The sequence below is a fragment of the Strongylocentrotus purpuratus genome, unplaced genomic scaffold (genome assembly GCF_000002235.5).
Source record: "Strongylocentrotus purpuratus isolate Spur 01 unplaced genomic scaffold, Spur_5.0 spur5_scaffold_10, whole genome shotgun sequence".
Taxonomy (NCBI): domain Eukaryota; kingdom Metazoa; phylum Echinodermata; class Echinoidea; order Camarodonta; family Strongylocentrotidae; genus Strongylocentrotus; species Strongylocentrotus purpuratus.
In genome coordinates, this window is record NW_022145595.1 from 11385764 (window position 1) to 11403810 (window position 18047).

The 18047-nt window shown below is 37.9% G+C and overlaps 1 protein-coding gene across 2 annotated transcripts; it reads right to left on the reverse strand.

The window, feature by feature from the left end:
- Window positions 1-8927: 8927 nt before the first annotated feature.
- LOC105444693 lies at window positions 8928-18001 on the reverse strand. Of its 2 annotated transcripts, none has more exons than XM_030979490.1 (7): window positions 17744-18001; window positions 14389-14452; window positions 13710-13848; window positions 12230-12347; window positions 11407-11775; window positions 10421-10525; window positions 8928-8996 (listed from the first exon to the last, which is right to left on the reverse strand). In XM_030979490.1, the coding sequence occupies exons 2-7, from the start codon at window positions 14445-14447 to the stop codon at window positions 8992-8994; spliced, it is 795 nt and encodes a 264-aa protein (XP_030835350.1). In that variant the 5' UTR covers window positions 14448-14452; window positions 17744-18001; the 3' UTR covers window positions 8928-8991. The 2 variants fall into 2 exon arrangements, with proteins under 2 accessions (XP_030835350.1, XP_011677567.2); XM_011679265.2 differs by lacking the exon at window positions 17744-18001 and adding an exon at window positions 17387-17730.
- Between the last annotated feature and the right edge of the window lie 46 nt (window positions 18002-18047).

Below are 18047 nucleotides of genomic sequence, written 5' to 3' on the forward strand. Positions count from 1 at the left end.
AGGGGGGGGGGTGCCCCCCCCCCCATTTTTTCCAAGATTGGTTTAACTTTTTTTAGACTCCTCCCAGGACATCGATCAATAACATGTATGTGCCCCCCCCCCAAAAAAAAAAAAAAAAACAAAAACAAAAACATCAAACTCTGGCTACGGCCCTGACGTTAATCATCTTGAACAACAACAACCACAGCAGCAGCAGCAACAACAACAAAACCAAAATGATACTAGATATCATTACATCAAGAACTGTTACAGGACAACAAATTATGTGATTTTAATCAGAAAATTGTTTGAAATGGCGACTACTGCCTTGGATACACCAACAAAACGAAGGAGCCTGCCACCATTGAACACAAGCGAAACAGAAAAAGCATCACCCAAGAAGACTAAAAAGAAGAAGAAAAATGTAGAAGACCGTGATCATAAATAAGATCTGGCTATTTGTGTCAGTCGATCAGTAGACTTTAACAATGATCACGGTCTGTAAACAAATAAGATAAAAGAAGATACCCTTAATTAAGATCAAACTATAACATAATCCTCTAATAACCAAGCTTTTCAATGAACGAGAGCAGAAACAATTTCCAGGTCCCTATAGCTGAGTCCGGAGGCGGTGGAGCAACTTACAAAGTGGGGGGGGGGGGGGGCAACAAAAAAGGCACTTTCTGGAGAAAAAGGGGCACCTTCAAAGGTAAATCTCAAAGCGGAAATATCCAATGTTTTAGACATTGGTATATACCCCTATATTGTGATTACATTTTCAGGGATGATTTCAATATTTGTTTCTCTTTATACATCATATAAGATATTTCATCATACTTTGCTGTTGGGTGCGTTAGTCTGAAATTCATTCGCGAGCGAGCAAATTTTAAAGATTTGTGAGGTCGCAGTGCGAAAAATGACATCTTATATTAAAAGAGGAAGACCCCAATCCTAATGGGGTTATACTTATAAGCACATTCTCATAACGGGAGACTGAAAAGACCTTTGATAAGTTACATAGTTATAACATCTTATATTCAAAAATACGAGCGAGCGTAGCGAGCGAGCTTTGGGGGGGGGGGATTGCTCTTATTAGGGGCACGTTTAATGATGAGAGGGAAAGGGGAGACTTATCAAAAGGGTTAAGATACTAATTAGAAAAAAGGAGGACGTGTGAAAGTACCAAGGCTAATTATCAGAGGTGAAAATGGGGCAATTCTTACACCTAAAAAAAGAGGCACGCACCAAGGATGAAAAGGGATTGTATGAGAATGAGAAATGGTCATTTGTCGACGGAAAAGAGGCACCCATCAGATTTTGATAGAGGCATATATAAGAAGTGAAAATGGGCATTTATGAAAAAGGGATAGGAAAGATGTGAAAAGGGGCACTAATCGCATCTGAAAAGGGTCACTGACCATATATGAAAAGAGGCACTCACGAGAATGAAAAAGGGACACTAATGATACAGGTAAACAGGGGCGTACGCAGGGGGGGTGTTTTGGGGGTTCAAACCCCCCCCCCCTTTGGTATTTTAATGTATGTAAACCCCCCTAAAAAAACCTAAAACACCCCCCTTTGGCTTTTTTTTTTTTTTTTTTTTTTTTTATTTAAAAAAAAAAAAAAAAAAAAAAGGTGACCTTACCCCCCCCCCATACGTAAAAAAATGTCAAATTTTGAAATTTTGAGACCAAAAAAAAAAAAAAAAGTGTCCGCTTACCCCCCCCCCCCCCCCCCCCCCCCCCCCCCCCCCCCCCACTGAGCGACTTTTCTGCCGGCTGAGTCGTTGCGATTTTTTTTGGCCTCCAAAAAAAAAAAAAAAAAAGTGTCCGCTTACCCCCCCCCCCCCCCCCCCACTGAGCGACTTTTCGGCCGGCGCGATTTTCAAATTTTCGGGAGCAAAATATTTTAAAACCCCCCCCCTTGAAAAAATCCTGCGTACGCCCCTGCAGGTAAATGTGCATTTATTGAAAGCAAAGGGGCACCGATCAGATTTTAATAGGGGCATTTATCGGAGGTGAAAGGGGGCTTTTATGAGAAGGGGGAAGTGGCTCTTATTAAAAAGAAAAAGAGGCACATGTTAAAATGAACGGGGCACTTATCAAAGATGAAAAAGGGTAAGTTATAAGAAGGGGAAGGGGCACTTTTTACAAAGCAAAAGGGGAACCTCTCAGATTTGAATAAGGCAATTATTAGAGGTGAAGGGGGCGCTAATCAAAAGTGAAACGGGACGCTTCTCGTAACTGAAAAGGGGAACTTACTAGAGATTGAAAAAAGGCACTTATGAGAATGGAAAATGGACACTTATTGCAAAGGAAAAGGGGTACGTGTCAAAATAAAAGGGGCACTTATCAGAGGTGGAAAGGGGAAGGGGCACTTTAAAAAATTAATAGGGGCACTTTCAAAGTAAAAGTAAAAGGGGCACTTTTGACACCCGATCTCCTATATGTTAATTGCACTATAGGCCAAGGCCTAAAATACGCTCTCATCACCTCTCCATTACTCTGCACTGGCGACTGGCGTATGCAGGGAGGTGGGCTTATTTGGGGTGCCAATACTCTTTAAAAATTGAAAAGGGAAAAAGGTAAAGAAAGGAGGAAAAAAAAAGAAGGAGAGAAGAAAAAAGAGAAATTAAGAAAGCTAGAAGAAAAAAAATGAAAGGGGAAAAAACCAATAAAAGAAGGCTTACACAGGTTCATGCCTTAATGTTTAACCCTTCCATTTACATTTTGTAATGATTCAGTTGCTTGAGTCAAGAATTTATAATTGTAGGCCTCAACTGTCAAACTATATTTGTAAAACCGCCTACAGAGGTAATATCTTTTCTACTTTGAGGTTGAACTCCAGCGGCGCTCTAAGAAGTGAAGAAAATAAATGTATTGTTATCGTATCAGAACAATTAACCCCTGGACAATCCCCCCCCCCCGAAAACCAACCCCCGGAAAACTACCCCCACCACTGAAAAATACCCCCTAGGACAATTACCCCCCCCCCCCCCCCCAGAAAAATCAACCCCTGTTCAAGGGATAGTCCACCCTGAAATTATTTTCTTTTTAATAAAAGCAGATTTTTTTTTCGGGGGGGGGGGGGGTATTGTCCTTTGGGGTGGCGGTTGTCCTCAGGTGGGGTGATTTTCTGGAGGTAGTTGTCTATAAAACCATTGTTGATGTATATTTTTAAATAGCTGAATTTTCTTAATAGTTCCCCTCCGATATAATTTTTCTCTCATCAGCCAGTCTACTTTGACAACGCAGTGTCATAAAAATAATTTCATTTTCAACTTTGAAAGGAAGACATGATATTTTCTGCCACCAGGGTTGGCGATTCCGGAGATTCAAAAAAAAAAGAAGAAAAAAAAGAAACATTTAAGGAAATGATAGCTTTAAATTAAGGCTTTTTTAAGTACACTGTATTTTTGTTTTTGGGTGTTCTATCTATAAACTCGTCTCGCTCAGTTACTACGCTCCGTTGTATACATAAGCGGAGAGGATTATGTTGTTGGATACATATTAATTAATCATCGATGTATTGTCATCTTCCTGAAATGCCCCCTTTACCTGTTGCTGCCTCATAATCAATCTTTATAATATCTCTCATTACATGCCCATTTCCGTTCTTATAACAACTTTCCAGCTGTCCCGTTTTTAGACCAATGTCTGCCGGCCATTTGTGGATGATGGACTATTATTGTATGTGAGAAAAATGTTAGGTCACAAAGACAATCATGATAGACAAAATTAATATCAAGTTACACAGTACCAGGGAATGATCCAGGACTTTCCAAGGGGGGGGGGGGGGCGTGAAAATGGTGAAATGTACGAAATTGCAAACTAGTGCAAAGCCTTTATGGCGTGGGGTTAGGGGCCCACTAAGGGCCTCGGAATTTTTTTTAGCCTTGATTTATATTCTGAGGCATTTTTGAATGCGTGAACTGAAGATTTATGTGAATGATTCTTAGCTTAGTTTTATACGACCCTCGTTCATCGTATTCTCTTTTCTAATGTTCTACCCTCCCGATCTAACATCTCCCTACGTCTCCCATTTCTTGATCCCTCTCTCCTCCCTTCACTCCCATCTATCCCCCTCTCGCTTTCTCTCATCTCTCTCTCCCTCTCTCTCTTTCTCTCATCTCTCTCTCTTCCCCTCTCGCTTTCTCTCATCTCTCTCTCCCCCTCTCACTTTCTCTCATCTCTCTCTCTTCCCCTCTCACTTTCTTTCATCTCTCTCTCCCCCTCTCACTTTCTTTCATCTCTCTCTCTTCCCCTCTCACTTTCTCTCATCTCTCTCTCTTCCCCTCTCGCTTTCTTTCATCTCTCTCTCCCCCTCTCACTTTCTCTCATCTCTCTCTCTCCCCCTCTCACTTTCTTTCATCTCTCTCTCCCCCTCTCGCTTTCTCTCATCTCTCTCTCCCCCTCTCACTTTCTCTCATCTCTCTCTCCCCCTCTCACTTTCTTTCATCTCTCTCTCTTCCCCTCTCGCTTTCTCTCATCTCTCTCTCTTCCCCTCTCGCTTTCTCTCATCTCTCTCTCTTCCCCTCTCGCTTTCTCTCATCTCTCTCTCCCCTCTCACTTTCTCTCATCTCTCTCTCTCCCCCTCTCACTTTCTTTCATCTCTCTCTCCCCCTCTCGCTTTCTCTCATCTCTCTCTCCCCCTCTCACTTTCTCTCATCTCTCTCTCCCCCTCTCACTTTCTTTCATCTCTCTCTCTTCCCCTCTCGCTTTCTCTCATCTCTCTCTCTTCCCCTCTCGCTTTCTCTCATCTCTCTCTCCCCCTCTCGCTTTCTCTCATCTCTCTCTCCCCCTCTCACTTTCTTTCATCTCTCTCTCTTCCCCTCTCACTTTCTCTCATCTCTCTCTCCCCCTCTCACTTTCTTTCATCTCTCTCTCTTCCCCTCTCGCTTTCTCTCATCTCTCTCTCTCCCCCTCTCACTTTCTTTCATCTCTCTCTCCCCCTCTCACTTTCTCTCATCTCTCTCTCCCCCTCTCACTTTCTCTCATCTCTCTCTCCCCCTCTCACTTTCTTTCATCTCTCTCTCCCCCTCTCACTTTCTTTCATCTCTCTCTCTTCCCCTCTCACTTTCTCTCATCTCTCTCTCCCCCTCTCACTTTCTCTCATCTCTCTCTCCCCCTCTCACTTTCTCTCATCTCTTTCTCCCCCTCTCACTTTCTCTCATCTCTCTCTCCCCCTCTCACTTTCTTTCATCTCTCTCTCTTCCCCTCTCACTTTCTCTCATCTCTCTCTCCCCCTCTCACTTTCTCTCATCTCTCTCTCCCCCTTTCACTTTCTCTCATCTCTCTCTCCCCCTCTCACTTTCTCTCATCTCTCTCTCCCCCTTTCACTTTCTCTCATCTCTCTCTCTTCCCCTCTCGCTTTTCTCTCATCTCTCTCTCTTCCCCTCTCACTTTCTTTCATCTCTCTCTCCCCCTCTCACTTTCTTTCATCTCTCTCTCCCCCTCTCACTTTCTTTCATCTCTCTCTCCCCCTCTCACTTTCTTTCATCTCTCTCTCCCTTCCCCTCTCACTTTCTCTCATCTCTCTCTCCCCCTCTCACTTTCTCTCATCTCTCTCTCCCCCTCTCACTTTCTCTCATCTCTCTCTCCCCTCTCACTTTCTTTCATCTCTCTCTTCCCCTCTCACTTTCTCTCATCTCTCTCTCCCCCCTCTCACTTTCTTTCATCTCTCTCTCCCCCTCTCACTTTCTTTCATCTCTCTCTCTTCCCCTCTCACTTTCTCTCATCTCTCTCTCTTCCCCTCTCGCTTTCTCTCATCTCTCTCTCCCCCTCTTGCTTTCTCTCTCTCTCTCTCTCTCTCTCTCTCCCTCTCCTCCTGACCCTCTCATCTCCCCCTCTCTCATATTTCATATTTAGTGTGGAAAGGGACTTTCAATCATTAATAATTCAACATTTAAAACTAACATCAGACTAAACATTGCACATAGTAAAATTGAACAAGATCTATTTATTTGTAGTGTAAAATATTATATATTATATATAAATAATATATATTTCTTCAAATACTCTCATACTGAATCTGGCTTCCCTTGTACCACTTCGAGGTATGAAACCAAACTGTTCCTGACCTACTTCTTTTTCAATTTGATCTTTTATACCAGCTATAGTGCCCTCCATAATCAATTTCAAATTTTCAAATTTTAATTAAAAATTGTATTCATGTTTCCAACAAAACATTACAAATCAATTATAAGCATTTAAAACAAATGTAAGAAATACAATCATGTTGTTCCAGAGCAACTTGGCTATATCGACTCACAAGACCCAACAGTTCTAAAATCTTCACGTACGCCTGCCTTAGGTTTCTTAGGGATTGGCACATACATCGACTTTTCAGATCCTCAGGAATATATTCTGGCATATGTTGTTGAAATGTTCAATAACAAATTCTTTTAGGCTATCAAGTTTTGGTCGTCTTTGGTCATCCCATTTGGACCTTCAGCTTTAGAAGCTCTCAGTGAATGTAATAATAATACATAAGATTTGTGTGGCGCCAAATCCACTTGACAATCAAATGCTCAAGGCGCAGCTTGTGCAAAGATAAAATACTTGATGAATATTTACAAAAGTGCAATAGGAAAGGTACAGACATGAAAGGTAATGGTAATCAATTATAGGCTAAATTAAACAGATATTTCTTAAGATTTTTTTTTAACACTTCACCAGAACTGTTATTCGTAATCCATTGAGGGAGAGTATTCCATAATGAAGGCCCAGCATGAATGAAGGTTTGCTCCCCCATTTTGAGAGATATATCTCTACATATATCATGCTCTACAGATCCACAGGGCATGTTCTTCTTCTGATTTAAGAATGTTTGGACCCTCATCATCGATTCAAATCAATGGCAAATAATTGAACTTAATTGCAACTCCTATCTCTTATCTCCTCCAGTTTTATTCGAGTATGACCCTCGTACATCAAATTGTCTTTCCAAAATGGTCTATTTCCATACATCTCTCGATAGCCCTTCTCAGTGTCTTCAGTTAATCAGTTATATTACAAATACCGGTATACCTTAACATCTATGGTAAATTTCTACATTGACAACTACATACATGTATATTTTTTTACAGCAAAACCCAGAAGCCATACCAGCAAGGAACCCAATTATAAAGCATACATATTATGATTTTTGGTCCCCTTTTAAGAGACACTGCTCATTTCCAATGTCAGATAATATAAAAACAAATGCTTCTACCTACATGTAAATAAATTGAACATCATGCAAAAAATAGGAATGTATTTAAGATACTTGAACATGTATAAGTGAATTCAACTTAAATATGTTTGATGGGGTGACTAAAGTTTGTGGACCTTAAAGATAAAGACCAGTTATGGTCATGCGATTGCATTGTGAAAGAAACGTTGTGGAATCGATCAGAAAAGGTTGATCATTTAGCATACAAGTATTGGTGTGTACTGCAAGGTTCTGGAATCATCAAAATTATAAGAAATTTGGCCCAGTTTTCGTAAAGTTACAAGCACTGTACACAGAAAGATGTATATGGGACTACGCACACGTGCGCGACACGTGCGTTTATCTCTCACAGGCCAATAGATAAACTAATTTACCAAATATATCAATTAGTAGGCGGTTTCCCAGCAAAATTATTATCATCATGTATTAGTCAAAAACATATTCTTTCACATGATTGGTAATAAGAGCTTCCATTTCACTTTTTTGAAATTGGGGCGTTTCCATTACTGGTCTTTACCTTTAACAAAAATGAGAATGTGATATTCGACCCAGGATTTCTCATATTCTATACAAACTTATTCAGATTAATTAGTTCCAAATGAACATCAAAATTGTAGACTACAAATGGAAGCAACTAGCAATTTGATGTCAGATCGGCCCGGAATGTGCTTTACAAATGTGCTATATACACATAAACTGAACAATTAAAAGAAAACGAGTCCATAATTCGCGTAAAAGAGTTTACAAGGGAAATATCAAAAAACAATCCATCAAAGGTAAAGAAATTGAATAAATTGAAAGTCAAACTATCATACAGTCAGGAATTTAATATTACTTTTTACTTACAATTTTGATGACATATTCTCTCTAAATGAAGATTTCTACACCATTGTCAGAAAGTTCACATTTTATCGCAACAGAGGCAAAAGACTGCAAAATTTGCAAATCTTTTGTCGTTATTTTTATACTTTTAGACCCTTTTCCTAAGAACTTTTGTCTCTATGTTATTTTATGTTCCTCTTTCCATTGGCCATATTAGATTTTCATAATCTTACAGATTTTTAAAGATATGGAATTGTCCGTGTACTAAGGTCACACCACCATACATGTATTTACAAAATCTACAATCTGAAAAAATATGACCATCACAAATTATTTAAAACTAGGAGCAGTATATACATTTAAACCTGTACAGAAAGACCACCGAAAGCAGATACAAAAAGTGGTCTCTCTAGCCAGGTACATGGTCTTGACATGTTTACATAAACACACGTTTTAGGGGAAACACAATATGCGTCAAAAGCAGGTTTGACTGCAGATTATTCATACTTGTACAGAAGGGTTATTAACATGGTAAACTACATGCATTATCAAGACATGTTCTAAATGTAGTAGATATTATTCAACCATAAAACCCACGGTGGTATTCTGAGCAAGATTTCATCTCCCAAATATTTTATTTTATTAAAAAAATATAACAGGTATTAATTTAAAGACCACTAATTTATATCTCAGATTTGATCTTTCATTTAATCTTAATCTCTTTCTTTTTGTGCACCCATTACAGTTATAAACATGATACATGCAACTTTAACGCTATCGCCCATCTTATTTTTAGTGAAACTTGAAATAAAACTTAAGATAAAGTAGGGGATATTTTATCCCTCCGATATACGAGAAGATTACAGAATTGCTAATGTTTAATAACCAACTGAAAGTTAAACCCCCCCCCCAAAAAAAAAAAAAGTCCTTGAACTTTAAAGGCTCCTTCTCCCGTTCAGCTTGAGGCAGCATAACCATTCATCCTGTAGTAGAGAATAGAAAACAATAATTTAACAATGAGATGTTGCATGGACCAACAGTCTCCCTATGTATACCATACCATCAATTCTAATAATGGAGCATGGTTTATATTATTTGTTTCGCAAATTAAACAGAAACAAGATAGGACATAGTTTCTGTATTCTATTGTCCATCAACAATGTGCCCATGAAGTGACAATACAATTTATATATTAATGTTTATATTTTTATCCCTAAAAAGGCTTTTTTGTTACCCCCCCCCCCCCCAATCTGCCATCCACATTTCAACATGCTCATACATCATAATACACATGGATATACAGCACATGTAAAGCCATTCTCTCATCCCGCTTCACACCTTGACTCCCCTCTCCCCTCCCTCTTCATTAAAAAGGTGAGTACTTTTATGTTTAGTTCATTTTAATGAAATGGGCTATAAGGCCTGATCATGAGTACATTTTTGATTGACTTTTGAGTTTAAAAGTTTGGTGGGTCAAAATGTACCTATATTTCCACCGCCCCCACCCCCCAAAAAAATTAAAAAACACAACATGAACAATAACAAATAAACATCAGTATATTAAACTACCGGTACATGTATGTATATTTGAAATATACACAGCTATGTTGTCATTTATTTCTTTAAAACTAACTTCTATGTTCTACACTTATAAAAATTTAAAGAAAAAAAGATAATCTATTGTTGGACTTTTTCTAATAAAATAATAATTACTCATGACCATCATGGCTTGTATCAGTGTCACTTGTGAGTACATGTGTCATTAATTTGTCTGCATACAAAAGGGTTAAATAAAACAATAACATTTGAATCCCACAAAAAAAAATGTGGAGTAAGGGTGGGGGATTTAAGCACAAAAGGAATGGAAAACTGATACTCTGTCAAACAGCTATTTTTTGTTCTCTTAAATACCACCTATGACACCATCAAACAGCACAACTTGAGGAATATATAATATAATATACAATAGCAAAATGTAATTCAATAAAATGCACCACATTGATTAATTCAAATGTCTTCTCTTGTATAAATATTTGTAAAGGTATAGAGAATGTTTTTAATTGAAATTCCCCAAACTATTGTTGATTTTAATATCAATAGAAAATTTTGCTTATACAAATGAAAATAATTTAAGTGCCATCTGATTGAATAGACATTCACAAATAATTTCATGAGGAAATATCATGCAGATATCATGAAATTAAGTTTTTTGAGGATATTTTCAATGTGTGTACTTTTTTTGTTATGCAATGTAGATATTTAAATGTAGAAGATTCTATATCTTGTGGACACAAAAAAAGAAGAAAAAGAAGAAGAAAAAAAAGAAAAAGCCTAACAAATAATCAAGTTACTAAATCCCTGCGACAAGGACCATGGATGCATAAAGCATGTTGCTGCTTAAACTTACTTCTCTTATAGATGTATTGGATAGCTAAGGTCATACAAGGCATGATGATGATCAGAAGTGGTATGACGACGATGAAGGCATTCCTCCAGGATGTACAATCAGAAGCTGAAAAAAAAGGAAGAACAATTTTAAACACACAATCTTTAAAACCAAACGATAATACAAGCGGTAAAAATTACATGAATAATATATGCATCAGTTACAACAAATTGCTCTCAAAACATCATTCATTTAATATCTTTTTCCTCTTGCATAATCCATTAAGCCCATTAGAATCTGATGCGGAAGAAGAAACTTAACTATTTAAAAAAATGCTCTGTCTTCATTAAGCGTTTTAAAGGTTTACTGTAATGAATATACATGTATGAATGCATTTAAACACGTACACGCTTTTTGTTTGGACTTTAAAATATCAGAGGCTGGTAGACATTTCATGGAAAAAGAATGTATGCTGAACTGTTATTCACTTGCTTTTGACCTCTGTCCCCCCCCCCCCCCCCCCCCCCCCCGTCCCAGCTGATAGCCTTTGCATTCATTTTTGTATATTCACAAGTTGTACAACTCAATCAACATGCTGACTTTCATGCAAGGAAATTGGGAACTTTGGTGATATATGTTTCCTTGCTGAATAATCAAATAGGTGTTGAAGAAATTTTACAATCTTCTATATAACATGCTGACAATTTGGAATAACGATATCCATACCAGTTTGTTGGATTTCATTCTCCTTTAAAAACACAAGAATATCTGTAGGATGCGAACGTTCATGTGGTTGGACGAGCAAGTGTACGCTTGTAAAATGGCGACTGGCTGGAATGCTCCTCAGGGAGTGGAAAATGTGCACACATTGTGTGCGGGTGAGCCTGAAGCCGTTGACCGGGGTAATAATATATCTGTAAAGCACTTAGGCACATCATTGGATCGATGTATTGAGCGCTATATAAAACGGAATGTTATTATTATTATCTGCTGAAGGGAAACATTACCTTGCTCTTGAATCTTGGACACCTCCAGAAAGTACAGGGAGTAGTCTGAAGGTACTTGTTGGTAGATGCAGAAGATTGTGAGGTCGTGAATCATTTTTGAGCCAACTAGGGCAATGTAAGTGTAAGATGCATTCCCAGAGATCTGAAGTCCCTCACACTCAGCCTTACTCCTGTCCCCTACAACTATATTGCAACTTCGATTTTTTGACACAAAATCTGAAGTACATTCATATCTTTCGGGGTCATGTCCGCCTCTCGCAAAGATGGAGAAGACCGAGTCATTAAGCGGTTTGAAAACCGGGTCGGTGGCTCTTTGAGTCTCATCGGCTGCTATAGTAGTTTTCCTGAAGTTTCCCCGTTGAAGATGAACTGGAGAATGTGAAGTTAAGAAAAAAAAGGAAAAAACAAACAAATGAAGATATGTAGTAATAAAAATAACCAGACAAATGTGACTGCATTGCCAATATGCCTCTGCCTAAATTCAGTTAATATTGTGGCTTGAATTATTCTTGGAATATCACAATGAGAACAAAAAGTCTATATTAACATGCCATGTGATGATTACGACTATCTGATGACCCCAAAATCTGATCACTTTGCTCCCTTCAGTGATGCATACAAGTTATATATTTTAAGTTCACAGCTAAAACAGTCATTACTTTGCTCAAAATAAGATTTTAAAACCCTTTACAATTCATATCAATTGACTTGCTGCATGACCTCGGCATTTAATGTTCTTTTACCCAACATCAATTTGTCTCACTCTAGTGATGTACACTTGTTGTTTCAACTATTTAATAATAATTCTTAACACAATTCAAACCTTTTCCATCAGCTCCTGATACACTTATTACCATAAGCATTAGAAAGGACATCCACATGTACATGTACTTGTGCTCGATTTTTGTTGGCTCGTCTTTTGCTAGCTCGTCTATCCATGTCTGTGAGAAAAAAATACACATATTAAAGGCAGAACTATAACTTAGGTATAAACATGTAAAATGTTTTTTCATTGAAACCATCCAACATCACTTTCTCATATTTTTTGTCATGCCTAGCATATTAAGATATTTCTTTTATCTCTTTCTTGCACATTTTGGACAGCAAATTTATGAAAATTGGACAAAGCTCTAAAGTTTTCACAATCTCTGAAAAACTAATTTTTAAAAAATGGAGTGATAGCTATACCTATCGTAAGAAAATATAACCTTGGCAAAGAATGGTACTGGATATCTTTTGTTATGTTTAACATAACCAGGCCCATCTTAAATTGGTTTGATACGAGACAGGCATTCCTATTTTTGTTTTGATTTTGTCTCTGACAATTATGTCCATACCAACTGATCTGTCTTGCACTAAAATGATACAAAATGTAATGAAAACGTGGTTGGACATATTTCCAGTTATTAACTTGAAACCTACACTATAGTGACTATACCATGTCAATGGTTCATGAGAAGAAATGATAAAAAGATAAAAATGACAGGGATTGATGCAAAATAACCACAATCTATCATAGGTTAATGTACCGGTATGTCATGTTGGATCCGGGCTAACTCGGACCTGGGGACAACTCGGCCACGCTGCAAAAACTGTCATTTTTTGTCATTTAACCCTAACCCTAACCCTAAACCTAGACCTAAACCTAACCCTGAACCTGCAAAAACTGACCATTTTCGCAGCTGGGCCGAGTTGTATCCGGTCCCAGTTAGCCCGACCCGTCATGTTGCATGCATGACTTGACAAGCCTTGATGTGTGCAAAAATACTAAAATTGGGATGCTTCAAAGGGCAATAGTTTTTGTAAATCACAAAATGAGATCCGGATGAGGCACTTTAATTTCTAAACTAATGGTCAATTCAGACAAATTCTTGCTCTTTTAACCTACCAGGAAGACTGTTTTGGTCTTGCATGGTGCCTGCATGGGCATATATGATAACGACCCCTACGATGTAGAAAAATGTATCGGCACATTATTGGACATGAATAATAAATTTCTTCAATATCTTATTTCTAAAAATGTCTTCAAACTTTAGGAGACAATATATGAAGAGTTTAATTCCAAAAGGATCGAGCTAAATCCATTTTTGTAAATTCTGAGAAAAAAGAAATTGTTTACTAGATTTTGTACAGGCATCTATGGAAAAGTGATATTAGAAGGTGCATTTTTTCATAATTGCTCCCAAAATTCAGATAATTTAAATAATTTTGTTGAAAGACTTAAGTGAACAATGTTCTGATATCAATAACTCAATTTTCATCTGAAGTGGAATTAGGCTCTTCATATGTACAAATGCAGATACCTTGTGTATGCGTTTCTTATTTGAACATGTAGGTGACCAGCTATCCTTTCCCTTATTAGATGTATCCTCTTCTTCTGGAGCGGCAACTTCTTCTGATTTCTCCTCCAATCCTGAAAAAGCCTTTGGATTTTCCCATGGGCTGAAAAAATCAATAATTGTTACTTTACAAGTTTCGATAGCGATAATTGGTATTAGTGTGCATCACCATAGTATGGCTCAAATCATACTGTAGTTTAGTACATTAAAACATTGCGATTTATAACAGGGCTAAAAGTGGGTTTATGGATATTCATGTCTTGGTATTTTTACCTGACATGTTGTAGTATATTGGTCTACGAACCACAAATACATACAAAATATATTTGCCTTTTATAGCAGAAGCCTGATCGAAGGCATGTTAATTTTCTTTTATATTTTTAAATTCATATTTATTATTAAAATCTTTAATGCTTTAGTTCAGATTTTCATTATATACTGGAAAGAACTGAGGGGGGGGGGGGAGGGAGGATACTGGGGACTGGTAAAATTTGTTTCAAAGTGTCAAACCAGCAAATGAGTTCATTTATAGGCCTACCGTAATGCAAATATTTTGTATTTTCTCAAAATCTGTAAAGTTGAAGTGCAAAAATCCTTCATCATTTGATGCGTTTCAAGTTTTTATACCATCAATTACTAATACCTTTTCTCGGATAACAAAATTGCACGCCCATATAGTGTTTCTTCAGGTTCCTCTTCCATTGTTCCTTGAGATTAGAATGAAAGAAGAAAACAGGCTATCATTAGGACAGGCATCCATATCACTTACAAAATACACACCATACATACATACATGTACATGTATACTAGTGTGTCACTATTTCACAACCAGAGTAAGACCCCCCGCCCCCCCCCCCCCCCAAAAAAAAAAAAAAAAAAAAAAAAAAAAAAAAAAAAAAAAAAAACAAAAAAAAAAAAACAAAAAACAACAACAAAAAACAACAACACCACCAACTTTCTCAAAGTTAAACAAGATCCCCACCACTTTCCATTTGTAATGTAGGGTGCTATATAAGTAACGTTTGTATTATTATTATTATTATATAAAACCTAATCGGGCTAATCCTCAATGATCAAGAGAAAATTATCTCTCATCATCTCATGTCGATCATTATTAAACATGTCCATCCATGGGACTATACATTTGCTAGAGATACAGGCAAAAAAAGGTAGACTTTGAATCCCTTAAACTTGCTGGTTCCAGAAGAACACGATCAACACATGCAGATGCTAAATGGCTACCAGATCCCCAACTGCAGAACAGTACGTCCTCCTCAAACAGTCCTTCTGCCACAAGACTGTTTGGGCAACGAACGCTCTCCCATTCAGCATATTCAATTTAATGCCCCCTTTCCAATAGCTTTCCGTCAAAGACTGATGGAAGGCCATGCAGTGCTAAACTGATCAAGACTTTTTACTTACACCTTATAAATAATGCATGCTGCATCCTAACTCATTTATATATACACCCACACACACTGAGCCGAGTCAACCATCTGCAAGAATCTTCAAACCTGAAGGAAGCAGATGTATTGTACTGATAGAAGAAAAAGAAGAAGAAGAAGAAGAAGAAGAAGATGGCCCTTTTTACAATCAGGGGGTAATTTTCGGGGGGGGGGGATAGTTGTCCTGCTATAACGCTAGCTACTCCTAGCCTAGTAGCCTAGCCCTTGGGGGTAATTTTCAGGGTTGGGGGGTCATTGTCCTAGTCTATAGGGGTAATTTTCTGGGGGGGGGGGGGCTGGGTTATTGTCCATAAACACTTGCTTGTTATTTTTAAGTCTAGGCCTATACCTATATGCCCTACCTGGTATATCTTTAAATGCCTATATATCCTCAGTGCAATGGAATTAATATCCCCATAACATTATACCTAGGTATAACCATTATAGGCCTCAGTTGGCTCAGTCGGTAAAGCGTCTGCCTGTCGAATCCCACCCAGGCGGATGACTGAAGCCTGTCTTGTGTGTTATATGTGCCCCTCCCCTGTTTCATAGACACAGGCTACGTTAAGTAGAAAACACTCTGTCCCTCGGATAGGACATTAAATGGAGGCCCAGTGTTACCGTGTAGAGGAGAGTCACCACCATAGCATGTTAAGAACCCACTGCACCATTCGTAAAGAGTATAGGGGAAACCCCGGTGTAGTGGTCCATCACCCCAGTATATACATCTGCAAGAATCTTTAGTATTGAAGGAGGCATTATATCCAGAAGAAGAAGACTAGTATATAGCTAGCCGAAATTTTGTCTACTGTACACCTACAGTGAATAGATCTGATATTTATTTACATTCAATATGGATAACTGGATTAGCATTGATTGACCCCCCCCCCCCCCTCCTCTGTATTGTACATTTATCCACCTTCCCCTATTCTTTACTATTCTGTTATCATTATTCTGTTTCTTTTAATGTACCATATTCTAATTTCTATAAATTAGTGATAGATCTGATATTTCTTTTTATTCAGTATAGGTAACTATAGATTAGTATTCTTAGCCCCACCGCGCACCCCCTGTATTGTACATTTATTCACCTTCCCCATTTCCATTTCTATTTTATTATTAATCTACTTCTTTTAAAATCTTTTTTGTTGTTCAACGGTTCCTGTAAAAGTGATCTGTGTTTAAGAAGCTGTGCTTTTTTACAGACCACCTCTTTTCCACATTTTCAATGTCTTTATTATTTTATAACTCTCTTGTTATTGTTCATGAATTTATTCTTCTTGATGATGAACTTTTTGTTACTGTTCATGAATGTATTGTTTTCATTCATGTCTGTGCATGAAAGAAATATATAAATCTTAAATCTTGAATCTTGAATCTCTATAGTCTAGACAATGAAGTGTGAAGTTCGAAGTGAAGCAGTGCAGTGGTTAAAGATAAAAACCAGTACTATGGTCATACGATTGCATTGTGAAAGATACGTTGTGGAATTGATCAGGTAAGGTTGATCATCTAGCATCTAGGTCTATAAGTATTGGTGTGTACTGCAAGGTTCTGGAATCATCAAAATGATAAGAAATTTGGCCCAGTCTTGGTAAAGTTACGAGCACTGTACATTACGCACATGTGCGCGACACCTGCGTTATATCTATCAGATCCAAATAGATAAAAATAATTTATCAAATATATATAGTAGGTGGTTTCTTGGCAAAATTTGCATGATCACGTAGTCATAACATATTCTTTCACATGATTGGTATAGAGCTTCCATTTTATTTTTTGATAGGGGGGCGTTTCCAAAACTGGTCTGTACCTTAATTGGATTTTGGAAAGATCTCCGTTTGCGACATCCGATGCACCTCTAGTCTATAGCCAACATTCTCTCTTCTCTCCTTCCATTCCTCCTTCAATCTGTTCATACTCTTGCATGCTATCTATCCATCCAAGCAAACACTCTGACTGACATTGCACAGAACATCATGCATCACATCACACTGATCTACAGTCCAGCACGCTACCGATGATCTGCGAGAGAACGAGTTGAGTTTCTTTTGTTCTTGGGTGGCTGTCGCAAAAGGAAGCCTTCCCTTAATCTGGATGTTCACAACCATACAGGACATTATAAATAATCTCAGAACAAACTTAAATTTATTATAGTAGAGTCGGTACGGTATATATAATCTTACTAAAACTTACAAGATCTTGGAAAGACTGCTGTAACCCCTGTAACCTGCGAAAATGATGTGTAGGGTCTAAGCATATGAAGAATTATCGAACTAAAAGCAGGTTTGGTGTGTGTGCATGGCCAATGTGGACGTAAAATATGGTTTCTTCAAACGCGGACCTGTATATATATATATCGCGTACCAGATAAATAAAACATCTGTCAAAACCCAATACACTGACTCACACACCGATCGATGACATCATATATCGCACGAGGGGAATACCCTGACGCAACGCCATTATGCAGTGTGAGTCCAAAAAAAGTTTACACCTAGAAAATTGCTAATTTATTTTAAAAATCATCTGATGAAAGAGTGTTTTACTTACTTAATTTATTTTAAAACACGATGTTGTAGGTCTAAGCCTGCTCATCGATCCAGGATTCATGTTCCAGCCTGTTCGGCTGTATTACGAAATCTCATGTATTAATTATCCAGAGAGTGGCCGGATGTCTCGATCTGAGATGCGGGTTGTCATCGAGCCTCTGGAAATTTTGGCTGAATAGCCTGCTGACACATGTTGGTGTTACCATGGAGATATAAGATAGATATCTCCATGGTGTTATCAATATCCAGCCTCTCATGGGAGCAGTATATTGTTGTTTGTTATACTGGTTATCTATTATTAGTAT

Coding starts and splice junctions, on each gene's coding strand:
- LOC105444693 (XM_030979490.1), bottom strand. CDS start 14,447: ATGGAAGAGGAACCTGAAGAAACACTATATGGGCGTGCAATTTTGTTA. Junction 13,849..14,388: donor ATTTTGTTATCCGAGAAAAG/GTATTAGTAATT, acceptor TGATTTTTTCAG/CCCATGGGAAAATCCAAAGG. Junction 11,776..12,229: donor ATCAGGAGCTGATGGAAAAG/GTTTGAATTGTG, acceptor CACATTCTCCAG/TTCATCTTCAACGGGGAAAC.